This window comes from Xenopus laevis, chromosome 6L (assembly GCF_017654675.1).
Source record: "Xenopus laevis strain J_2021 chromosome 6L, Xenopus_laevis_v10.1, whole genome shotgun sequence".
Taxonomy (NCBI): Eukaryota; Metazoa; Chordata; class Amphibia; order Anura; family Pipidae; genus Xenopus; species Xenopus laevis.
Window position 1 is genome coordinate 11,168,299 of NC_054381.1, and position 26,596 is coordinate 11,194,894.

Below are 26,596 nucleotides of genomic sequence, written 5' to 3' on the forward strand. Positions count from 1 at the left end.
GAATATCGAAGTCTAAGGATTTACCGCAATTAGTTCGAACGATTCGAAGAATTTTAATCAATCGATCGAACAATTTTTCTTCGACCAAAAAAACCTTAGAAAGCCTATGGGGACCTTCCCCATAGGTTAACATTGAGGTTCGGTAGGTTTTAGGTGGCGAAGTAGGGGGTCGAATTTTTTTTAAAGAGACAGTACTTCAACTATGGAATGGTTGAATATTCAAACGATTTTTCGTTCGAATTGTTCGATTTGAAGTCGAAGTCGTAGTCAATGGTCGAAGTAGCCAAAAAAAAACATTCGAAATTCGAAGGTTTTTTTTATTCTATTCCTTCACTGGAGCAAAGTAAATGAGCCCCTTGGATTCATCTAAATAGCAAATGCTGGATTGGGGCATCTCTACTATAAACTCCTATAGAACAAGTATATTTACACTTTAAACAAGTGTCTAAAATGCTAAGCAGTCTGGGTAAACGTATGGCAAGGTAAGTTGTGTCCAGATCTTGTAAAGGTGGCCATACACTGAAAGATCTGCTTGTGTGGGCGATACCTTCAGACCAAACAATCGAGTCACAGTAATAGGGACACTTGCCATTGGTGTCATGACTGTTTCATTGATGTCACCGTCGCCTGGACAGTATTATTAAACCTGCCTGATCAACATCTACAGTACACGTCAGGCCCACCATCGGAAATCACGGGGTCCCATATGACAAAAATTTCTGGGCCCCGCCCACCACCACAGGCCCCGCCCTAGAGACCCCACACACCAAAAAGCCACACAAACATGGGTGTTAAAACCCCACTGGTGGTCAGGGTCCCCCTACAAGTTAAAAAAAAAACAATTGGTGGTCATGAGCCCCCCACAATAGTTAAAAATAAGCTTCACTGGTGGCCAGGCCCCCACCTACAAGTTTTTAAAGAAAATTGGGGGTCAAGGGCCCCCTGTAAAAGTTAAAAAAAACTTTAGTGGTGGCCAGCTTCCCCCTCCCCCAAATTAAAAAAAAAACATTGGTGGCCAGCTTCCCCCCCCCCCCCCATATAAAAAAAAACATTGGTGGCCAGGCTCCCCCTCCCACAAGGCATAAAAAAAAATTGGTGGCCTGCCCCCCCCCCCTTACAAGTTATTATTGGTGGTCAGGGGCCTCATAAAAAATTTTAAAAAAAATATTGGTGGCCAAGGGCCAATAGAATATTAGAATATTACATTGGTGACCACGGGTTTAATAACAAAAAAAACACTTATGTGTTCAGTGGAACTTACCTTAGGTTCTTCTTCCTTGTCCTGGGCTATGACAGATTCCTATATGGTAGATAGGTAGATATGGTTTTATATCCCAGCCTTGAGGTTTGCAGCTGTTATTGCAGTACAGTTCCTACTATCCACCATACTGAAGTGATGAACAAGCAAGTTGCAGGGAGAAAGGAGAGGGCTGAGGTTCAATGACATAAACATATAGCGGACGGGGTTCCCAGTTGACCCAACCAGAGGCTGAGTCCAGATGCACATCCCACACCTTAGTTGCCTAGATAAGTAAGACTTCCAATAGTGGGGGGTTAATGCAGTTTTTAAAACACAATGATATTCAATTGTATTATTCACTAATTAATTACTAATTTCTTGTCTCCAAAGGAAGCTTTCATAATATGAAAAATCTGTCATTTTCTATCAGTTTCCTCAAGGATCTATATGAGTTCATCAAGCTGTGCAAGTGGTTTACTGTGGGAAATTCTAAAACTATAAAAAAAAATGATGGCCAATTGAAAAGTTGCTTAGAATTAGCCATTCTGTAACATACTAAAAGATAACCTAAAAGTGTACAACCCCTTTAACATTAGAGACTAAATACCATTTTTTTTTTTGGAAAACGAAAAGTTTTATTTTAGTTTTAAGCCAGCCTCAAAAAAGTGTTCCACCTTAATAACTCTACTTTGCATAAAGACTATCTTACCTAAGGGCTCTTACACACGGGCGGTTTTTCCTGCGCTCCCCTGCGTTGCGCTTTCTTCTGTTCAGCCGCAGGGGAGCGCAGGAGTAGATGCACTCAATTATTGTGAAGGGGGCTGTACTCACACAGACGCATGTATGCGCCCAACACAGGTGAAATGCAACATGCTGCCCCATGTAGGGATGCACCGATTCCAGGATTCGGTTCGGGATTCGGCTAGGATTTGGCCTTTTTCAGCAGGATTCGGATTCGGCCAAATCCTTCTGCCTGGCTGAACCGAATCTGGGGAGGGAAATTACGTGACTTTTTGGCACAAAACAAGGAAGTAAAAAATTTTTCCCCTTCCCAAGATTTGGATTCGGTTCGGTATTCAGCCGAATCTTTCACAGAGGATTCGGGGGTCCGGCCGAATCCAAAAATGGATTTGGTGCATCCCTAGTTTGACTCTTCCATGCGTCTGTGTGAGTACAGCCCCCTTCGCAATAATTGAGTGCGTCTACTCCTGCGGCTGAACAGAAGAAAGCGCAACGCAGGGGAGCGCAGGTAAAACCGCCCGTGTGTAAGAGCCCTAAGGTTGCGCTTGCTAAGAAGAACCTCAGAGCGGTGCAGTTTCTGCTAACAGGAGCACTGGCCTGGGGTATCAGATAAGTGATCAGTCAACATTTGGCACCTGTAAGTGATTGAACTTTCCTTCTCTCTTCTTTTTTCTTCTCTATTCTTTATATTTGTACTCTTTTCAAAACTTTTTTTATTGGTTAGTAATAGTGTTTACTTTTAACGTACCTGATTTTTGCACATTTTTACTTTCAGATAATAGACAATCTCCTGCGCAGAGGAGGGCGCTGTCTTCATATTCAGATACATTGGAAGAATAGGAGAGGTTTCCATCATTATCACTCCCCCTAGTCACAATATAGACATTGTAATGTTGGAAGTTATATACCAATAGAAGTAAAGCTAATAAACGTAACCGTCTGTTTCCGTGTTTACTAATGTTTGTATACAATATAGTCTCCTAACTCAGCGTTTTAAGATATTGAAGATTCCATCTTATAGGTTTCAACTCTATCCAACTTTACTATTCAGTTTAAATATAACTTTACTATTCAGTTTAAATATAACTTTACTATTCAGTTTATATAGTGTAAAGTCCCCTTTAGGTGTTTTTATTGTAATGTAGTATATGTTATGCAAGGTGACCAGACTTTGGTGTAGACATTATATTTGTCTGCCGTTATACTCAACATTCTTTCATTTACCATAATCCAGTTCATTTTAAGTTGGAACATAACTATAGGGATTGAACATTTTTTCCCAGAAGCAACTATATTCTGTTTTGCTGCTGTACAAATAAATTGTATTAATTTACGATTATATTTATTCGAAACTGGAATAGTTGTGTTAAGTAATACTTGCAAATGGTCTTTTCGAAGTTTGATTCCCATGATTGAATTAATTAGTGTAAATATCCTAGACCAAAATCTGAACACCTGTCTACTAGGGATCCACCGAATCCACTATTTTAGATTTGCCGAACCCCCGAATCCTTTGTGAAAGATTCGGCCAAATATCGAACCGAATCGGAATCCTAATTTGCATATGCAAATTAGGGGTGGGAAGGGGTAAACATTTTTTACTTCCTTGTTTTGTGACAAAAAGTCCGCCCCACCTGCAAATTAGGATTCGGATTCGGTTCGGCCGGGCAGAAGGATTCGGCCGGGCAGAAGGATTCGGCCGAATCCGAATCCAGCTGAAAAAGGCCGAATCCCCAACCGAATCCTGGATTCGGTGCATCCCTACTGTTTACATTGCAACCAATTATGTAACATTGATCCTTCCATACCACAATTTCTAAAACAAAGTGGACTAGAGTTAGGATAATATTTATGCAGTTTAGTAGGAAACATATACCAACCAGATATTACCTTATATAGTGTTTCTTGTGCCAAAATATTTATTGACCTCTTAGCCATATTTACCCAAGTTTGCTGCCATGAGGTTTCGTCTATTGTTTTGTTCAATTCTCTTTCCCATTGTTTGGCATAATTCGGAAGGGAAGGAGTGGATGAATTTAAAATTTCTTTATAAAATATGGTTATTATTCCTCCACTATAAGAACATTTAATTCACAAAAGTTCCCATGCAGATGAGGTTAAAACATTAGTACATCCTTTAATCACTTAGTTAAGGAAATGTTGAATTTGGGTATATCTTAAACATTCTATTTCTGGGGGATTGTTTTGCTCAATTATAGTACAGGTATGGGACCTGTTATCCAGAATGCTCGGGACCTGGGGTTTTCCGGATAACAGATCTTTCCGTAATTTGGGTCTTCATGCATTAAGTCTACTAGAAATTCATGTAAACATTAAATAAACCCAATAGGCTGGTTTTGCTTCCAATAAGGATTAATTATATCTTAGTTGGGATCAAGTACCAGTTACTGTTTTACTATTATTATTACACAGAAAAAGGAAATAATTTTTAAAAATTTGGATTATTTGGATAAAATGGAGTCTATGGGAGACCTTGTAGTCCCAAAAATTGAGTTACATATTTGATATTATGTATTCGCCACCATTGAAAGTCTCTTTCTTGTAGGCCTGACTTGATCCCAGATAGCTAATGGCATTTTTTATACAGGAGTAGAAGTATTAGGCATTTCTTGTTTGGAAATCCATGGTAACACAGCCGGATTTATTGGTTTTAACCACTCTGCTTCAATTTGAGCCCATAACGGGAGGTTAGGTCTATAAAAATGAATTATCGGCATAATTTGAGCCGCTTGATAATAAAAAAGTATTTTAGGAACACTCAGCCCTCCCTTATTTCTAGCTGTTAAGAGTTTTCTGTGATAACCGTGTTTTTTTCCCACCCCAAATAAATTTCATAAGTTTTGTTTGTATTTTAATTAAGTCATATATTTGTACTCTTATCTGAAAGAGCTGGTTCTCCTTTAAGTTAACTTTCAGTATTTTATAGAATGGCCTACCCTAAGCAACTTTTCAATTGGTCTTTATTATTTATTTTTTAGTTATTTGCATTTTACCGCTGACTCTTTCCAGCTTTCAAATGGGGGTTACTGACCCCATATAGAAAACAAATGCTATTTAAGGATACAAATGTATTGTTATTACTACTTTGTATTACTTATCTTTCTATTCAGGCCTCTCCTATTCATATTCCAGTATCTTATTCAAATCAATGCATGGTTGCTAGGCAATTCGAACCCTAGCAACCAGATTGCTGTAATTGCAAAGTGGAGAGCTGTTGAAAATGAAAACCAATTGCATATTGTCTCAGAATATCACATCTCTACATCAGAAGTTAACTCAAAGACCTTGTTTGCTGACTTAAGGGGGCCATAGACGCACCGATAATATTGTACGAAATACATTTATGGACGATATTTGATCAGCGTATGGTGGGAGACAAGCCAAGAGATATCGGCAGAAGACTTATCGGTCGGCTTGTCGATCGGGCTGGTCGGAAAATTTTGATTGGGCGCCTTTAAAGGCACATCAGTCATTGTTCATACTCAATCATCAGATACAGGTAGAATTGTTTCTATATGTACTGTATATCTGACTATTCAACTCTACATGTGTGTATTGAAATGAACGATCTTTCCTGAAATATCGTAATTGTAACATCTATGGTCACCTTAGTCTTGGTTTTGTTTAGTTTGGCCACCCGGCTCTAATACTCAGGTCAAGGCTACTGATACCTGCCTTTGGTCATCATCACCCTCACTACACCTTTTCATCTTTGTTGGATGATCTCAGACTTCTGGCTTCTCTACAGGTTGGTTGTGTTTTGTCCCTGATTTCTACATAGCGGTGTCCTTGCCGGGATCCTATGAAAGGGCTGCCAAACAAATGTGGTTTCTTTTTAACCAAGGAATCAAACGGACACAAAACCAAAGCAGTATCATTATCATACACAATTCCAATTTTTACTTTCCTTCTACCAGGCAATTATCCTGAGCTGTTCTCTAACCCTGTATCATTTTTTTCTTTCTTAATCACCTCCAACTTCTTCCAGGCATGGGTTACTGAAGCCCTCTAGATGCTGAACTTGAGGTGATGGGTGGGCAACACTCTGGAGAGCTGAATAGACCCAAGACATCTATTTCCTCAGAACTGCAATAAAACGTTTTCTCCCAAACCAAGTTTGTTGTCGTCTACTCTTAGTGCCGGGGTCCCCAACTTTTTTTTACCCGTGAGCCACATTCAGATGTAAAAAGAGTTGCGGAGCAACACAAGCATGACAAATGTTCCTGGAGTGACAAATTAATGCTGTGATTGGCTATTGGTAGCCCCTATGAGGACTGGCAGCCTACATGAGACTCTGTTTGGCAGTACATCTGGTTTTTATACAACTAAAACTTGCCTCCAAGGCAGAAATTAAAAAATAATCACCTGCTTTGAGGCCACTGGGAGCAACATCCAAGGGGTTGGTGAACAACATTCTAACCCCGAGCCACTGGTTGGGGATCATTGCTTTACTGGATATATTTTATTGATCCCTGTGGCTCCTCTTCTATTTACAACCTTCCTGGCCTTTCCATCTCTTCCTTTTATTTTTATTGGTGTTTTGTTGTCTGCAGGCTTCTTATCTTATCACTTGAGAGGGGGACCTACTAATCTATCCCCTTGTCTTTTCAATTCTATGTACCCAACACAAAGCTTTCCTTTTTGGATAATTCACCATTGTTCTTTAAGCTTGTTCTTAGTCTCTACATAGAAAAACCATAAATATGTGTCACTATTTGTATTTCCGTGTACTAAGGGCCTCTTTTTATTTACACAGTGGCTTTTTAATGGAACTTGTGAGTGTACAGATACAATAACCATCTAGTATTGCAGGGGTATAACTATAGAGGAAGCAACTGCAGGGAGCCCAGAAGGTATAGGGGGGGGCCGGTGGGACTAGGGTTGCCACCTTTTCTGGAAAAAAATACCGGCCTTCCTATATATTTATCTTTTTTTCCCTATTAATAACATTGGGATCAACCATCATTTTTACCAGCCAGGTGGCAACCCTAGGTGGGGCACTAACTGAGAAGCTGTGTTCAATAAATGATTATGAAAATGTCCTATTCCCAATGTTAAGAAGAGGCTAAAATTAATTCACCATAGGGATCAGGGACTGCTACTTGTGCCAATGTTTAACATTCGAGTTAACTTTTAGTATGATGTAGAGAGTGATATTCTGAGACAATTTGCAATTGGTTTTCATTTCTAATTATTTGTGGATTTTGAGTTATTTAGCTTTTTATTCAACAGCTCTCCAGTTTCCAATTATAGCAATCTGGTTGCTAGGGTCCTAGCAACATTTCACTGATTTGAATAAGAGACTGGAATACGAATAGGGCAGGGCCTGAATTTAAAGATGAGTAATAAAAAGTAGCTCTAGCAATACATTTGTAGCCTTACAGAGCATTTGTTTTTTAGATGGGGTCTGTGACCCCCATTTGAAAGATGGAAAAAATCAGAAGAAGGTAAATAATTAAGCTATAGAAAATAAATAATGAAGATCAATTGAAAAGTTGCTTAGAATTAGCCATTCTATAACATACTAAATGTTAACGGTGAACCATCCCTTTAAGGTATTGAAAACAACCAATCTTGTAGGCAATATTGAATACTACACTGAGCCTGTTTCAGTCTTGGCTAAAAATGATAATTACGTTTAAATATTGTCCCTTCTTTGGAGCTCCCTATAAATCTGCTATGGTCCCTGTCAGTGTAATATATGAGAGGTGGGCGTGTCCTAATGGTCCATGGCAGAACCACAGTAGGAGGGGCATAGCCAACCACAACCCTGCAGACACACAAGCAAATACATACCCAGTTCCCTATAGGTCAGCCTAGCTGCTGATTGGTTCCTATCTTACAGTGCAGTGTACTGAGTGCCGCCGGCTCTCCTGCACAGCCTGGGAAAGGAGGCAGCAGGAAGTAGAATCTATGGGTGGGTTTTTGCAGATATTTTCAATAAATCAGCCTGAGCCTGAGGACTTTACTTCTATACACAGATATGTGACCTGTTATCCAGGAAGCTTGGGACATTGGATATTCTGGATAACGGATCTTTCCGTAATTTGGATCTTCATACCTTAAGTCTACTAGAAAATCACGTAAACATTAAATAAACCCAATAGGCTGGTTTTGCTTCCAATAAGGATTAATAATATCTTAGTTGGGATCAATTACAAGCTACTGTTTTATTATTACAGAGAGAAGGGAAATCATATTTAAAAATTTGGATTATTTGGGTAAAATGAAGTCTATGGGAGACCGCCTTTCCGTAATTTGGAGCTTTCTGGATAATGGTTTTCCGGATAACGGATCCCATACCTGTGTTTAACAGCAGTATAATGAATGCATTGGCATATTCTTGTCCCTTACACAATACAGTTCTTTGAAAATTCATTAAAAGAGAACCCTGACTGCATCCATAACTACAGTACGCAGAATTTATATCCACCGCACTGCAATATGTTTCCATAAAAAGCTTCTTCTTTTGAAGAACAAAGAAAAATGGATGCAGGGTCCCCTCTTTCCCATGTTGTACTCTCATATCACATACAGTAGCAGCATCTGGAATCCTACTGAATCTTTTGTGATGCATGCATCCTCTAATACTTCTGCTTGTTATTAACTCGCTCTTTAGTCCTCTCTCCAGCATAATGTTTGTACTGCTGAGACCCACAAGCCCACTTGTCCTCCATTCATAGTTGAGCAGCTTTCATCTATGGAACACTACAGAGCTTACATCTGTGCACTTATCCATCAGATACTCTGCCTAATTGTAAGGGCCAATGGCTGCCTTGTTCTGCTTAGTAAGGAATTAGAAGGTAGTAGGTTCTGGAGAACCAACAGAACAGGTATGGTTGGTATTGGTAAATTGCTGTGTAGCACAGCATGGGCTTAAATTCCGAGGAAGCAGGGGGGCCACCTTTATGTCTGGCTGAGACCAGGCGGGGGGCGGGTCCGTGACATCAGCGGGCGGACCCGTGCCGTCAGTGGGTGGGGCTATGACGCGGCGATCAGCGATTGGCCGATCGCCGTGTCAATCAAGGGAATCCCGCCTGGTTTTCCTTATTTGGAAAACAGGGCAGGAAGTATAGACCCGGGCAGCCCCTCAAAATACCGGGCTGTCCGGGTCAAAACCGGACAGGTGGCAACCCTAGGCCCAAGAGGTATAGGGGGCCCCATGAGGCCCACATAATGCTCAACATCTATAAGTAAAACAGGACAACTTCTGGATATGTTAGGGCCTTCTGTCCCATGGAACTGTGGGCAGGGGGCGGAGCTGCTATGTAATTGGGGTGGAGCTGCAGCACAATGGGGCAGGTCCATGACACAGCAGGGGCGGACCATTATGTCAGGGGCGGAGCTATGATGTGGCGATCGGCCGATCGTTATGTCAATTATTGGAAATCCTGCCCAGTTATTCCAGTTTGGAAAATCAGCCAGGCAGGTTTGACCCGGGCAGACCTTCAAAAAACTGGGCTGTCCGGGTCAAAACTGGACAAGTGGCAATTCTAGCTGTGGGGCCCAGTAACATCTAGTTACGCCACTGGGACACAGGCAGTGCAGGAAAAGTTAAGGATACAGTGACGTTTTGTCTGCTGCTTTTTTCTTTTGGACGGCAGTAGATGACAAATTGCCAAATGTGCCGTAGCCCTTTAAGGGACAATATACCCCCTTTTTCAACATTGGTTCATTGAATAGGGCTTGTGCTGAGCATACTTTTTGCCTGTTCGTTTAATTAATAAACATCTATATTTTATTTTATTTCTTGCTCCAAACAGGGAAACTGAAACTTAAGCCAGATTCTATTTCCTGTTCCCAAACAGCAAAGTCAAACAAACCAGCATTTTACTGAGGAGCCTCTGAATTAATAACGCCCACCACCAGCTGCAGCCTTTAGTCTTTTTAGATAAGGAGCTGTTCGTTTTTCAGTAGATTGTTGGTTTGTTTGGCTTTGCTGTTTGGGATCAGGAAGTAGAATTTGGCTTTAGTTTCCTTTTCAAAAATAGAGGAAGCAATAAAATAAACCATAGATATTTATTTATAATTAAATAATAGACAAAAAGTATGTTCAGGTAACAGTAATTAGGGTTGTCATCTGGCTAATAATTAAAGGGGTTGTTTGAATTAACTTTTATTATGATGTAGAGAGTGATATTCTGAGACAATTTGCAATTGGTTTTCATTTTTTATTACTTGTGTTTTTTTTAACTTATTTAGCATTTTATTCAGCAGCTCTCCGGTTTGTAATTTCAGCTTTCTGGTTGCTTGGGTCCAAATTACCCTAACAACCATGCATTGATTTGAATAAGAGACTGGAATACGAATAGGAGAGGGACTGAATAGAAAGATGAGTAATAAAAAGTAACAATAACAATACATTTGTAGCCTTATAGAGCGTTTGTTTTTTCAGATGGGGTCAGTGACCCCCAATGGAAAGCTGAAAAGAATCAGAAGAAAAAGGCAAAAAATGAAAGAACTATAATAAATAAATAAGGAAGACCAATTGAACAGTTGCTTAGAATTAGGCATTCTATAGCATACAAAAAGGGTAATTTAACAGTGAACCACCCTATAATCAAGAAGGGACATATATATAGGAAGTCTGGTATTTTTTCAGAAAAGGCAATTCTATCTGTTCTCCTATTTACAACTACTAATTTGCAGGGGCCCCGATATGCGTGGACCCTATTTGGACCTTACTAAATACAGCTCTGATTATTAAACGTTTACCAGACCAGTAAAGCTAATAAAATCTGGTTGCTATAGGTTACAAGGCGAAAGCAACTGTCACTACTTAAAGGAGAACTAAACTCTAAAAATGAATATGGCTAAAAATGCTAAATTTTATATACTGAACTCATTGCACGAGGCTAAAGTTTCAGCTTGTCAATAGCAGCAATGATCCAGGACTTCAAACTTGTCACAGGGGGTCACCATCTTGGAAAGTGTCTGTGACACTCACATGCTCAGTGGGCTCTGATTGGCTGTTGAGAAGCTAAGCTTAGGGCTCGTCACTAATTATCCAGCTGAAAATGAGGTTGGTCTGTAATATAAGCTGATGCCACAGGGCTGATTATTAAATTCTGATGCTAATTGCACTGGTTTCTGTGCTGCCATGTAGTAATTATCTGTATTAATTACTAATCAGCCTTATATTGTGACATTATTATTCTATGTGTACTGTATATTGTGAGTGGGTCCCTAAGCTAAATAAGTGACAGCAGCACAGAGCATGTGCAGTGAATCAGCAGAAAAGAAGATCAGGAGCTACTGGGGCATCTTTGGAGACAGATCTTTACTGCTAAAGGGCTGTGGTTGCCTTGGGCTGGTACAGAAGCCCAAACCATAATGTACAACATTTCTAGCTACTTCTTTAGTTAGGTTTTAGTTCTCCTTTAAGCCCCTTCAGTATTTAAAGGACACTTGTGCTTCCTTGTTTTCCTTACATATGGGCACTTATGAGCCACTTCTTCACCACCTGGGTTTCAGGGAACTAGACAAGTACTGTATTCTGTACCTTTGCCAGCTAGCAGAACAATAGGGTTTCTCATGCAAAAGCAGTGGCTTGTAGTCCTTCAGTTCCCACAAAGTAGATCTATCAAACCACAAAAATGTTTTGTTCCTCTAGTAAGTCGTTGCAAGTGAGTGGTATAAGGGTGCAAGGTTTAGAAGAAGGAAAAAAATAAATTGTATACTACAGGACAGAAGGTGATGGCAAAAGGGAAAATTAAAGAGGAGAAGACTAAGCGGCAGATTTATCAAGGGTTGAATTGAAAATTTGAATTTTTAAATTCGAATTTCGAGTTTATTTTAGTGTAATTCGACTAGGGAATAGTCCAAATTCTATTCGTGTTTAAAAAAAATTTGAAATGCGAAATCATTGCTGCTATTGACAAGCTGAAACTTTAGGCTGGTGCAATAAGTTCAGTATATAAAATATGGCATTTGTAGCCATATTAATTTTTCGGGGTTAGTTCTCCTTTAAGAGAGGTTCAGGTCAACAGAAGTGTTTACTTGCGACATTGATGATATTGTGGAAATTCATCATGGGCACAGTGGTGAAACCTGAGTTTTTTTTAGCTGTAGCCAGGCCCAAGGCAAAGACTTTGGGCAACAAGGGAATTATCTTTGTGTCACTGAAGTGGCAGACTACAGAATACTGTTCCACATAAGTGAGGTCACAATGGTAATATTGTATTAACGAAGCCACAATTGTAGCGTGTGATTGAAATTCAATGCCGGCCTCGAGTGTTGAACTGTTCTGCCAGCCAAACTCTAGTGCCAAGGATTAAAGTCAGGATTAAATCTTGGCCTAGAATTCCATGGTTACAGGTCAGTGTTATTTAGTAACAATTGCTTACTTTACCCAATAAGTAATTTTATTAAGATTCCTACTTATATTAATGGTATATATTTTCAATTTGATTATTTTGTTTTAATAAGGGACCTTTACCCCATGCACCCTCCTCCTTTCTCAACTCCAAACATACTACTAACATGCTATGACCCCAGTATTAAGCACACTGACCTGTCCTTTGATCCTGCTCATTTATGTTCTTTAAAAGTCCTGATGTATCTGTAGTTGGAGGTCTGTGTGGGTTCTGCGGTGTTACATTCCTGACAGTTGCTGGACTGTGCAGTTTCACTGTTGCTGTTGGTTTCTTGGTCATGTGATCCCTATGTCACTGTTGGTTTCTAGGCTATTTGGTTCTTTTGTTTCTATTGCTTTCTTGGCTGTGTGGTTCCTATGTTCCTCGTGGTTTCTAGGCTATTTGGTTCGTATGTTCTTGTTGGTTTCAAGGCTATTTGGTTATTTTGTTCCTATCGGTTTCTTGGTTGTGTGGTCTCTATGTTCCTGTTGGTTTCTAAGCTATTTGGTTATTTTGTTCCTATTGGTTTCGTGGTTGTGTGGCCTCTATGTTCCTGTTGGTTTCTAGGCTATTTGGTTCTTATGATTCTGTTTGTTGTGTGGTCCCTATGTTCCTGTTGGTTTCTAGGCTATTTGGTTATTTTGTTCCTATTGGCTTCTTGTTGTGTGGTCCCTATGTTCCTGTTGGGTTCTAGGCTATTTGGTTCTTAGGTTCCTGTTGGTTTCTTGGCTGTGTGGTCCCTATGTTCCTGTTGGTTTCTAGGCTTTTTGGTTATTTTGTTCCTATTGGTTTCTTGTTGTGTGGTCCCTATGTTCCTGTTGGTTTCTTGGTTGTGTGGTCCCTATGTTCCTGTTGTTTCTAGGCTATTTGGTTCTTTCGTTCCTATTGGTTTCTTGTTGTGTGGAACTGTTCTGCCAGCCAAACTCTAGTGCCAAGGCTGAAAGTCAGGATTAAATTTTGGCCTAGAATTCCATGGTTACAGGGTGCTAACCGGCCAGGTCAGTGTTATTTAGTAACAATTGCTTACTTAAAACTTTACCCAATAAGTAATTTTATTAAGATTCCTACTTATATTAATGGTATATATTTTCAATTTGATTATTTTGTTTTAATAAGGGACCTTTACTCCATGCACCCTCCTCCTTTCTCAACTCCAAACATACTACTAACATGCTATGACCCCAGTATTAAGCACAATGACCTGTCCTTTGAACCTTTTGGTTTCTAGGCTATTTGGTTCTTAGGTTCCTGTTGGATTCTTGGCCGTGTGGTCCCTATGCTCCTTTAGGTTTCCAGGTTATGTGGTTTCTATGTTCCTGTTGGTTTCTTGGCTGTGTGGTCCCTATCTTCCTGTTGTTTTCTATGCCATTTGGTTCTCATGTTCCTGTTGGTTTCTTGGTTTTGTGATCACTGTTGGTTTCTAGGCTATTTGGTTCTTTTATTTGTATTGGTTTCTTGCCTGTGTGGTCCCTATGTTCCTGTTGGTTTCTAGGCTATTTGGTTCTTCTTTTCCTGTTGGTTTCTAGGCTATTTGGTTATTTTGTTCCTATCAGATTCTTGGTGTGTGGTCTATATGTTCCTTTGGTTTCTAGGCTATTTGGTTCTTATGATTCTGTTGGTTTCTTTGCTGTGTGGTCCCTATTTTCCTGTTGGTTTCTAGGCTATTTGGTTCTTATGTTCTTGTTGGTTTCTTGGCTGTGTGGTGCCTATGCTCCTTTAGGTTTCCAGATGATGTGGTTTCTATGTTCCTGTTGGTTGTGTGGTTCCTATGTTACTGACAAATTATTGGCTCTATGGTTCCAGTGTTCCTGATGGTTTCTTGTATCTGTGTTTTATCTGTTCATGCCAGTTTCCTGGTTCTTTTCTGTTGTTTTTCCAACCCTGACAATTCCTGGGCTGGGTGGATCACAGTTGCTACAAATTGTTTGGATGTAAATGGCCTTTCTGCTTACAGTTGCATATCTTTACAATACTTAGGAGATACTCCGATCTTTTTCGTTTTTGTGCTTTGTGTATCCTGTGTGTACTTGGTTCATGCTAGTTTGTAAGCCTTGGGGAGCCGCTCCATCTGTCGGCTTCTGAGCTGTGAGGATCCTGCTTTCTCCTCATTTCTGTGCTTCACAAGCCATATATTCCTGCCAGTACTCAGACTTGTTGGCCCTGTTCTTGGCTGAGCAGATCCCCATTGCTTCTAGTTTTGTTTGGTTGTGTGGATCTCATTTTGCTGCCTGATTCAAGACTGAGATCATTCTTTGTTCCCACTAGTTTGAGTGGAGCAGTTCCTCTGTTCTTAATTGTTTTGAGGATGTGCAGGTTCTGTGCAGGTTCTGTGCTCCTGCCAGGTTCTTTACTGTAAAGGTCTTGTAGTCAATCCAATGTCAAAGCTGTGTCAGTTGTCTTGGCTGTCTTTACACTGTTCCTGCCAGATTCAGAGTTGTGTGGGTCTTCTTCTCTTGCCTGTTGCTTGGCTGTAAGCATCTTGTATTCCATTCAATATCAAAGCTCTGTACAGTAGGGCCAATGTTCCCACCTGCCTCTTGGCTGTAAGGTTCGATTTTACATTCAATATAAAAGCTGTGTAGTTTCTGTGCTTCTGCCAGATTCTTAGCTGTAAGGGACGTACAGCTAAAATTTAGCAATATGCATCATACTTATAGGATGGCTAATTGAATTTTGGGAGCCAGGTAAGATTTTGGTAGCCCAATTCCCATGCAACATATTTTGCCTGGTTGCCTGGTTGCCTGGTTGCCTGGAGGAGTTCTTGGAATATGCCCCATGTTCAAGTAAAAAAAAATACAGTAACTATCGTCCTGAGAATGAATATCCAGTATGTTAAGGATCTCTGCCATGATGATGTGATCAAATAAACATCTGTTCTGTACCAATAAACATGCCCGTGCTTAGTAACAAAACATCCAAAACAATACAGGGAGACTGGAAAAGCTGAGCTGGCATGTTGGAAACCCACTGAAAAGATCATATCATTGGGAGCAAGGTTGAGTGAAAAGAAGGGTCATTAAGGAAGGGTGGGTTCCCCATATTAATCAGGGATGTCCTCCAGCTCCAGAATACGAACAGCCTTTTAGTAACAGTTAAAGTTCTCCAGGTTGGACATCCCTGATATAGATATGCACAATACAATGGTGTCTTTTGTATTTATGAGTATTTCTCTTTCCAAGGGCCTTTGTCGGGCCCCTAGTCAATTGCCATTGTAATTTTTTAGTTTAATCTGGGCATTATTTGGTTTGGCAAATATTAGGTTCAATATTCACATACCAGAGACGACAGCTGTCAAAGACTCCTTGTGTAACTCATCTAGATGTTGGCACCATCACTGTCAACTACTCACACTACCTTTACTAAACTACTACTGTCCATTACTTACACCATCTTGCTTTACTCTACACACTATGCCACAATATGTCTATTAAGATTATCTTTTATCCAGGTCATGATATACAGTATCTAGTAGAAGTAAGTCAATGGCAACTGGACATTGAGGTTTTTCTTGAAAACGTTTCAACACTCATCTGAGGGACTTCTTCAGTTCAACATATTGCTATTCATTTTGGGGAGACAACCCTGAAATTGGTACGGGAATATGAGAAGACGGACAGAAAATGTATGATTTACAGAAACCATCTACGTTTTAACCTACGATGCCGATATCAGGGAATTGTTGAACTGAAGAAGCCACTCGGATGAGTGCTGAAACATTTTCAAGAAAAACGCTAAATGTCCAGTTAATTCTTAACTCTATTCTACTAGATACTATTCCACAAATAAAATCCCATCATTGTGTGAAAGGGAGCTTGGGAGTAGGGTTTGAAGCTGACTCAATGGGCACTAACCCATGTGCAAGGACCCTGCTGTTACTATTTAGTTGGGCCTTACTAGTTTGTACACACAGCGTGTGGATTTACGTTGGAATTGAATCGTTTATAGAGGATTGATACATGTGGCCAAATTGTGGATCTGGTGCATCCATAGGGCAAATTTACTAACTGATGGTGCCTGTGTTCTTGCCCTTTCATAAATGATCCCCATTGAGTTGCAGAGATAATTATACCCTATGAATATTTATGCTGCTCCTCGAACGAATACTGACATGCTGCATTTTCTTCCTGCAGGCTTCCAGCACGGGGCTGACACATATCAGCCAAAAAGCTTTGGTTTTAGAAATAAAATAATTATGTGTCATAAACACTTCTTGGAAACACATTTAAATGAGTATGAAAACAAATATAGCAATCCCACCAAATGCTGTGCAGATGTCTGCTTCTCCGGGGAAGAGGCACAGATCCTCCGGCGCCAATTGAGCACAAAAAGATCATTTGCTCATTCAGAGGCCACACAAGCCCAAGGGATGCTTATTCATAATTGGGTGCATATTTTGTGTTGTTAGGTGTTCCTTAGCACTTTAAGGGGACCCACAAGTTGCCTTGAGTGGGTGTTTCTTCCAGATACTTTTTACTCATAGCATTCCCAACTCAAATGCTTGGAAAACCCATCACTAGTGTGTGTCGCCACAACAGGTGTCCCTATCCTGACCTAGGCTTGTTCAGAGGGACCCTCTCGCCCCCTTGGATAAATGAATCATTTGACATATGGTTCCCATAAATAATGATGTTGCTGTTTGAGTCATGTAATGAGCATTAGGGACAAGGACCAAGTATATGCAATGTTTTCAGAGAACACTACATCACTTTAATGTTCATAAATTCTTAGACTACGCAAAATTCATCTAAAGTTCATTGAACTGCCCAAAATGGCTCCCAATCCAACAACCCTCAGTCTCTCCAAAGTGCAACACACAGTCCACAATGTCTCCAAAGTGCAACACACAGTCCACAATGTCTCCAAAGTGCAACACACAGTCCACAATGTCTCCAAAGTGCAACACACAGTCCACAATGTCTCCAAAGTGCAACACACAGTCCGCAATGTCTCCAAAGTGCAACACACAGTCCGCAATGTCTCCAATGCAGACCACCCACAATGCCTCATATATAGCTTGTGATGCCTCAGATTAACCTCAAGGCTGATCAAATATCAAATATCAGAAACAACCTAAAATGCATTAGACAGCACATAGGAATCCTAAAGTGAAACAGATATTAGATAGCCCTTAAAGGGGTGGCTCGCCTTTAAGTTTTAGTATTGTAAGAAACTTTTTAATTGGTCTTCATTTTTCCTTTTTTTTTTTTATAGTTTTGCAATTATTATTCAGAATGCCACTCTCTGTGTCATAATAAAAGTTAGTTTAAAGGTGAACAACCCCTTCCAAACCTCTTAATATACAACAAATAGCCCACAAAGTTCATTAATTGGCTGTTACAGCGTCCAGTGCTTACAATGCAGTGCTCACGGCCCACAATACCTCCAAGTGCATTGTAAAATCTAAAGCACTGTGTCCAACTGGAGTATAAGTATAGTAATGTATATATGACATCATCATTTTAATATACTTGCACCCTCAAACATATGGTATGAGAAGTAAGTGGATCACATTTTAGGGGGAAACATGCCGCGCAGCCTCATCTGAGTCAAGTTGAGCGGCGCTAGTCTGTAAATATCTACTAAACGAGTCCTTAACATTTCCAAAACCCTGATTTCTGATGATTTTCCCAATATTTGACAATTATTTTGACAAAAATCCGTTTGACATCAGCGGAGAAATCCTAGCCTATGCTGCAAGAAACCAAGTTTGCTCCAGGTCTACTTACCCATAGCAACCAATGAAATGTTTTCATTCAGGCAGAGCTATATACTGATTGGTTGCCATTACAGTTGCCACCTGGCCGATGTTTTACCGGCCTGGCCGGTTAAAATGATGGTTGGTCCCAATGTTATTAATAGGGAAAAAAAAATATATAGGAAGGCCGGTATTTTTTTTTAGAAAAGTTGGCAACCCTAGTTGCTATGGGTTACTAGAGCTGGAGCAATACTTCTGACCTGTTATTATATAAGTAGCCATTTCTCTGTGCTGTGATACAGTAGGATTCCACACTAAACCCTCTCAAGACATGACAGTGAAACCCATGGGCGACATCAGAAATAGGGTTGCCACCTTTCCATATGGTGGAGACCGGGCAGGGGGGTGGGGCTGTGACATCAGGGGGCGGGCCATGCCGTAGATGAGAGTGGTTGTGCGGCCAGTGGGTGGGGCTATGATGCGCCGATCAGCCGATCGCCGTGCCCTTCAAAATACTGGGCTGTCCGGGTCAAAACTGGACAAGGGTTGCCACCAATTAAAATAAACTTACCGGCCAGTGGTGGGGCGGGAACTAAAGGGGCGGGTTGTGATGCAAAAAGGGGTGGATTTGAGGGAGCGTGACACAAAAAGGGACGGAGCCGAGGGATCCTGACGCAAAAAGGGGCGGGGTCACATTGCGAGATGCCGAGAGGATGAAGAAAAGGTAAGTTTCCATCGAAGGCCAAGGGCTTTTCTTAAGGGTATTACAAATTATGGGCAACTACATTGCCGGTAAATTTGTATTACTGGCCCCAGCCTTTGCAGGTGTTTTACCGGCCGGGTGGCAACCCTAGTGACAACCCCAATCAGAAATCACACTGGGCCCATGGAACCAAATTTTCTGGGCGCCTGGTCCCCGCCCCACAGTAAAATGGCCGCACAGTAATAAAAAGGTAAACCACACACACAAGTTATTAAAAGCCATTGGTGGTCAGGACCCCACTATAAGTAAAAAAAAATTTGGCAGTAGACGGCCGGCTAATTCGGAAAGTGCAGCACAGCAGGGCCCCCTTTAGGCCTTGTACAAATGTACCCCTGATGGAGGACTTGTCGACACCGTTCCTCAGGGAATAGTGAATAGAATACAACATACCTCCCAACTGTCCCTTTTTCGGGGGACAGTCCCTCTTTTGACAGCTCAACCCGCAGTCCCTCATTTGTACTGGAAAGTCCCTCTTTTCTCTGCACTGAACAGCCAGAAAAAGAAACAAAGTTTCTAACTTAATTGGCTTTTAGCAGAGAGCCCAGAACAGCTAACAAGTGCAAATAAGATACTTTGTAACAATTTTGAGACACAAAAACAGTTTAGATAAGGAGAAATATTTTCAAACTTTCATAACCTGCCAAATTTTGTAAAACAAACATGGTAATTAGGGGTGTGGCCACAGAAAGGGTGTGGTCATAACAAAATTGCTTCGCTACATGCCGGAAAAACAATTTTGTCCCTGTTTTTACTTCCAAAATGTTGGGAGGTATGAATTACAGTAGTGTGTACAGCAGCAAGTTTTCTCCAGCTGAGCTCTGAACTTGACTGGCCTGAGGAGACAAGCCCAGTACAGTAGAATAATTCCCAGTTTTATGATACATCCCAGCATTCCCCGATTAGGGCCAGAACATGGGCTACTAAAGTGCAGCAACAGCAACGAAAATCACAGCTGGTTGACACCTGCTAGGTCGCAAGAGGTATAAGGTGGGGCAATAAAAGCGTTTCTCTGCCACACACAATATGGCGCCTGCCGCAAGACGCCGGCGCCCCGGTGACGTCACGCGGCCCTGGGCACGGCAGGCCGGGTAGGGGGAAAGGCAAAGTTTGGCAATGTGAGTGCAGGAGGAGAAGTGAGACATCGAGGAGGGGGTAGAGCCGGGCTCAACGTGCAGGAAGTGCAGTGCGACCTCAGAGACCGGCACCCGCCCGAGCCAACCTATCGCCTAGGCAGTCACCTGGCCCAGCAGCCCTTGTGTGTCTGTGTGTGAGAGCCATGTCAGAGCAGCAGCAGCAGGACCCCAGCTCCCTCCCATGGTCCATCAACAGGGACGACTATGAACTGCAGGAGGTCATTGGTGAGTAGTTGGGCTTGGTCTCCTTCTCTGCTGGGCGTTAATATGATATTTCTCTGCTATTATCCATCTATATAGATACTGTACTTGGATGTGCCTTGTGCTATATGTGTGTGTATTTATATGTATATATGTATATATAAATATATGTATGTGTGTGTGTGTATATGTATATATGTGTGTGTGTATATTCCTGTAGAGGCTGTTCTGCTGCAGTGCTACAATTGCACATTAAATCCCTATTACACGACTGGACGAGACCATTTGTATGGGGCTAGTTCATGTGACCCAGCATTGGAGCCCTCCTTCTACACAGGCACAATATCACGTTTGTCCATCCGTCGGCTCTTAGGGCACAAGGGGACATTGACTGTGGGGCCCAAGGTTTCTATGGGCTCTGGTGAGAGGGGGAGGTTATTCTACGTAAAAGTAAAAAGTGCATCACACATAGTGCAACAGTTATTCCATATTTGCTATAGGTGTCAGGGAGATTGAACCTGCGGCCCTCCAGCTGGGCTGCTGGCAATTGGCTGGAGGGTTATGGGCTAGACATCCCTGGTATATGTGAATCCTTTCTCAGATGGGGGTTTATTCTTTCTGCGTGTTTGTCAGGGACCCCGCTCGTTGCTACATGAAGCCTCCTAGCCATCAGGGTGCAGGGAGTTGTAGATGGTCAGCTGGAAGGCCACGGGTTATGGACGTGATGCACAATGCATAGGTATCAGGATGCTCCTTTGTATTCCTATCCATTATCCCAGAAAGGGTTAAGGGGATTCCAGGGATCAGCGGGTGTTTGTAAGTCAACACGTGTGAGTCGGGGAGTGTGGGAAAGGATGGATTTGGGCAGACAAGGAAGGGTTAACAGCTGTGTGTGTACGTTCCTGGAATACTGAGTGTGTGTCGGTTGGAGCATGAGATAGATGATGGGTGTGTGCTTGTGCCAGTGTGATGTGACATTGTGAGCCTGGCATCTGCTTCTGGCACAGCGAGGGGCGACACTCAGTATCAACTGCCATATGTGTAGGTTACCAGGCTGGGGGGTGGCACAGGTGAAAGGTGGCACCAGATGTTCTAGGCAGAACACTAGGACTTTGCAGGGGTCGGTAGGGATGGTGTGGGCACACGGTGTAGGTGGCGGGTACAGACTGAATAATTACATGACTGTCATTATGGGAGGGTGTCAGTACAGGGCAGGTGACACCAACTCGGTGAGAGAGAGAGAGAGAAAGAGAGAGGGGGGTGGGGCGCGTCTGGTACTAAATAAACTTTGGAGGGGGGGGAGCAGTTTCTTTTGGAAATGCCAAGAGAAGGCAGTAATGGGACTATTCAGGTATTACCTGCTGCTGCTTCTGCAGTTCTTCTACACTTGGCTCTTAGGGGATGCTGGGAGTTGCCGTGATTAATGGCTGGAGGGTAACTTGGTGGGTGGCGCAAAATGAGCTTAGTTGGTTTGAGCAGAGCTGCAACTGGTTCCAGTGACATGATTGGCTGCCCATTGGGTATGTGAATGCTGGAGTCGCTTTACACTTCTGTAGCCTGAATCCTCATTCAAAGCCTTTGCTTCAAAGTGGTTGTTCACCTTTAAGTTAACTTTTAGTATGATGTAGAGAGTGATGTTCTGAGACGATTTGGTTTTCATTTTTTATTATTTGTGGTTTTTGAGTTATTTAGCTTTTTATTCAGCAGCTCTCCAGTTTGCAATTTCAGCAATCTGGTTGCTAGGATCCACATGACCATAGCAACCATGTATTGCTGTGAAGAGATTGAAGAGACTGGAATATGAATAGGAGAGGCCTGAATAGAAAGATGAGTAATAAAAAGTATCAATAACAATACATTTGTAGCTTTACAGAGCATTTGTTTTTAGATGGGGGTCAGTGACCCCCATTTGAAAATGGTAAAGAATCAAAAGAAGGTGGCACATCATTTAGAAACTGTAAAAAATAAATAATGAAGACCAATTGAAAATTGCTCAGTTATACATGTACTTAAAGGTGAACCACCCCTTTAATGATCTGTTTTCTTAAATGACAAGCAACAAATGCCTGGCAGGGTGGCCCATAGATGCATCAATAATATAGTATGAAACTAATTTGCGTACGCTATTTGGTGCGCGTGTACGTCGACTGAGCGCCTTTCAAGGCCATTGTTAGTACTGAATCGTCAGATACAGGTAGAATTCTATTGTTTCTATCTTTATATATTCCGCTCTACACGTTTGTATTGAAACTAACAATCTTTCCTGGAAATATTGTAATTGTAACGTCTATGTCCAGCTTTAGATCCACGTCCATGGTTTAAAGGTGGCCCTATATGTTATCTGGTTGTTCGGCCAAAAGACCAACTAGTCAGATTATAGTACAGTAGATGCAAATACAGGTAGTCGGGAAGTGACTTTATCAGTGAGAGTAAACGGTCCTCATCCCAATGGGGTTTTTAAACTTGTCCAATAATTATCTGCCTGATTTTTGGCTACACGGACTCTGTGACGGACTCTGTGACGGACTCTGTGACGGACTCTGTGACGGACTCTGTGACGGACTCTGTGACGGACTCTGTGACGGACTCTGTGACGGACTCTGTGACGGACTCTGTGACGGACTCTGTGACGGACTCTGTGACGGACTCTGTGACGGACTCTGTGACGGACTCTGTGACGGACTCTGTGACCGACTCTGTGACCGACTCTGTGACCGACTCTGTGACCGACTCTGTGACCGACTCTGTGACCGACTCTGTGACCGACTCTGTGACCGACTCTGTGACCGACTCTGTACATGAGCAGATAAGGTGCCAGTTCAGTCTGAGGGGACGAGCTCAAAAGCTCACTTCAAGGTGGGCATATCGGAGAGAGATCCGCTATTTTGGGGACCCCGCCAAACGAGCGGATGTCCATATGTATGGCCAGCCTAAACCAGTGTCACACAAGACAAAACCGGATCAAATAGCCTTTATCTGAATGGCTCATAAACATTTACTGCAATGCTGTGTGCTGGGTATGTCAGAGGCCTATTTAACAGTGAGAGTGAAAGAGATAAGGGGGCTTAGCTAAAGCAGTGTAAACAGATACATTGTATTTATAAACTCTTTACATAAAATTTACACCTCGTATGTGCAGTGCTGTATATTTTATGGACCAGGAAAACATACATTAGAACATAGAAATTAGGTATGCACTGAATCCATGATTCGGCCTTTTTAAGCAGGATTCGCCTGAACCAAAACGTAATTTGCATATGCAGATTAGGGTCTGGGAGGCAAATCTCGTGACTTTTTGTCACAAAACAAGGAAGTAAAAAATGTTTTCCCCTTCCCTCCCTGCAAATTAGGATTCGGTTCGGTATTTGGCCGAATCTTTCAAGAAGGACTCAGGGTTTCGGCCGAATCCAAAATAGTGTATTCGGTGCATCCCTAATAGAAATACATAATCTCTGCAACTGCACTCAAGATGATGTGCTTGGGACCCAACAAGGAAGGAAAGTTTTTGCCTCTTAGAGCTTATAATCTAAGTATAAAAAAACATGAACACCTTTAAAGCTTCTTAAAAAAATTAAATCATAAATGGGGTAATTAGCAAATGGCACTATCACTTTAATTATTGTTCAGTAATAATAATACAGGGAACTCTGAGTATCACTCATGTATTATAAGGGATAATGTACCCCCTACTGTAAATGATAAGGATATTAGAAATCATTGAGGGGTTCTGTGACCATATAAAGGCACAAGGCTGCAGGCTGAGTTATACAGGGAACTCTGAGTATCACTCATGTATTATAAGGGATAATGTACCCTCTACTGTAAATGATAAGGATATTAGAAGTGACTGAGGGGTTCTGTGACCATATAAAGGTACAAGGCTGCAGGCTGAGTTATACAGGGAACTCTGAGTATCACTCATGTATTATAAGGGATAATGTACCCCCTACTGTAAATGATAAGGATATTAGAAGTCACTGAGGGGTTCTGTGACCATATAAAGGCACAAGGCTGCAGGCTGAGTTATACAGGGAACTCTGAGTATCACTCATGTATTATAAGGGATAATGTACCCTCTACTGTAAATGATAAGGATATTAGAAGTGACTGAGTGGTTCTGTGACCATATAAAGGTACAAGGCTGCAGGCTGAGTTACACAGGTCAGTAACTACTAATTCTAACATTTTACAGTAAGGAATACCTAATGCACAAGTCTCCATGAGTCATGTGACACAATTTACATACCTGAACAGCCATTATGATGACATCACTAAGCACCATTTATAAAGCTATATTTTAAATGTTATTCGTGCTTCTCGCGCATTTTTATTAGGTTGAATCTCTTTTCCTCAAACTAAAGGGGTTAATCATCTGTCTGACTCACTGTAGTCCTACCTCCTTCTCATCTCTAGTTTTCTTTTCTTTTCTCAGTGTCTTTCCCTTTCCCTAGAGCCATCTGCTCAGCCCTCCTCTCTTTTTGGCTCTGAGGCTTCTTGTTACAGTGGTTTGGCCAAAGGTTTTGCCAGAGCCTCCCCTATAGGAACCTGACCTGATGAATCAGTTTCTTGGGTTATCCAGTATCATCTCTATAGAAAGAAACTCGGCTACAGGTCGCCTGAAGGATTAAAGGGCAAATCTAACCTCTATACAGTGTAACATGACTTTGCTTCCACTATATATTTCTAGAACTCTCCAGTTAAACTGCACAAGTGCTGGAATGCCAAATTGAGCCCCTTAGAGCTCATGCACTTCACCCCTGTGCCTTTACCATGGGTTATTTTAACTTGGGGGTGGTGCTGTGTATTATGGGTAAAAAACATGATGCTTTGTGCCTGTGTTTTGGATTTTATTATCCATGTAAATGAACAACATTAATCCGTCTGGTATTAACTAAATATTAATAAAGGTATGGGACCTGTAATCTAGAATGTTTGGGACCTGGGGTTTTCCTGACCGGGGTTCTTTTAGTAATCTTCTACTAGAAAATCATTTAAACATTGAATAAACTGGTTTTGCCTCTAATACGGATTAATTATATCTTAGTTGGGATCAAGTACAAGCTTCTGTTTTATTATAACTGAGAAAAAAGGAAATCAATTTTAGGAATTTGTTTAAATTAGATAAAATGGATTCTATGGAGCCTTTTTGTAATTCGGAGCTGTCTTGATAACGGGTTTCCAGATAACGGATCACATACCTGTATTCTAATGAATATTATTTTATTTTATTGCTCATGTTTTAAATTCAGCAAGGCTGTTAGTGAAAATGACTCCCCTGTTTGTCAGTAGAAATTCTGTGTGAGCTTGTGCTCCCCCTCAGGGTGGTATCTGCACTCTAGTCCTAACCTGCCGCACACACAAGATGCACCCTCGGGTATACAGGGGACCCGAGGATCTTGGCATACAAGTGTTCTAAGGATGGGAGGTGGCCAAATGGCATATACAGGATTGGGACCTGTTATCCAGAATGCTCGGGGCCTGGGGTTTTCGATTAAGGGGGCTTTCCATAATTTGGATTTTCATACCTTAAGTCTGCTAAAAAATCATGTAAACATTAAATAAACCCAATAGGCTGGTTTTGCTTCCAATAAGGATTAACTATATTTTAGTTGGGATTAAGTACAAGATACTGTTTTATTATTGCAGAAAAAAGGAAATATTAAAGGAAAAAATTTAATTATTTCTTTAAAACTGAGTCTTTCCATACTTAGGAGCTTTCTGGATAACGGGCTTCCAGATAACGAACCCCCGAATCCTTCGTGAAAGATTCGATTGAATCCTAATTTGCATATGCAAATTTTTTTCATATGCAAATTAGGGGTGGGAAGAGGAAAACATTTTTTACTTCCTTGTTTTGTGACAAAAAGTCACGCAATTTCCTCCCCTCCCCTAATTTGCATATGCAAATTCGCAGCTCTGATAAATGCCAAAGAATTCCAAAGGGCCAGTTCTGCCTGTCATCCTTGTGGAATATAGGCTGTAAGTGCTGGGAATCGACTTGTGCCTAGAAGCGACAGTCAGAATTTCCATTGGCCGGTGAAAGATGACTTAAACTTGGCTTATACATAGCTGGTATATACAGGGCTGCCCAATTCTCCTATCCCTTGCATACAAAGGAGCTTCATACTGCTATACATGGTGAATCACATGGAGAATTTTATAGATTGGTGCCAAGTAAAATGTGATTGCTGCCATGAAACAGGCAACATGTGTACTTGTTTAATAAGTCATGCATTCTTGCCTTTGTCCTCTAGAGGTCGTACTTTCACTGGAGTCTATGAGCAAGACTGAATTACTTGTATAACAGGGATAGTAGAGCAGCTCCCACTTGTACAAATAAGCCCCTTGTGCAGAATAACCCAAGACATGTTTTACTTAATATTTGTACAAAAGTACAGTAAAATGGGATTTGTAGAACAAATATTCAACATTTGTGTAGCTTATTGT

General features: G+C 41.3%; 1 protein-coding gene across 1 annotated transcript in view; it reads left to right on the plus strand.

The window, feature by feature from the left end:
- The first annotated feature begins 19,948 nt into the window (after nucleotides 1-19,948).
- Nucleotides 19,949-26,596, plus strand: part of oxsr1.L (oxidative stress responsive kinase 1 L homeolog) — a 66,031-nt gene continuing 59,383 nt past the window's right edge. Inside the window, 1 exon segment of the mRNA NM_001093445.1 lies at nucleotides 19,949-20,173. Coding sequence (NP_001086914.1) covers nucleotides 20,092-20,173 — 82 coding nt within the window. The 5' untranslated portion in view covers nucleotides 19,949-20,091.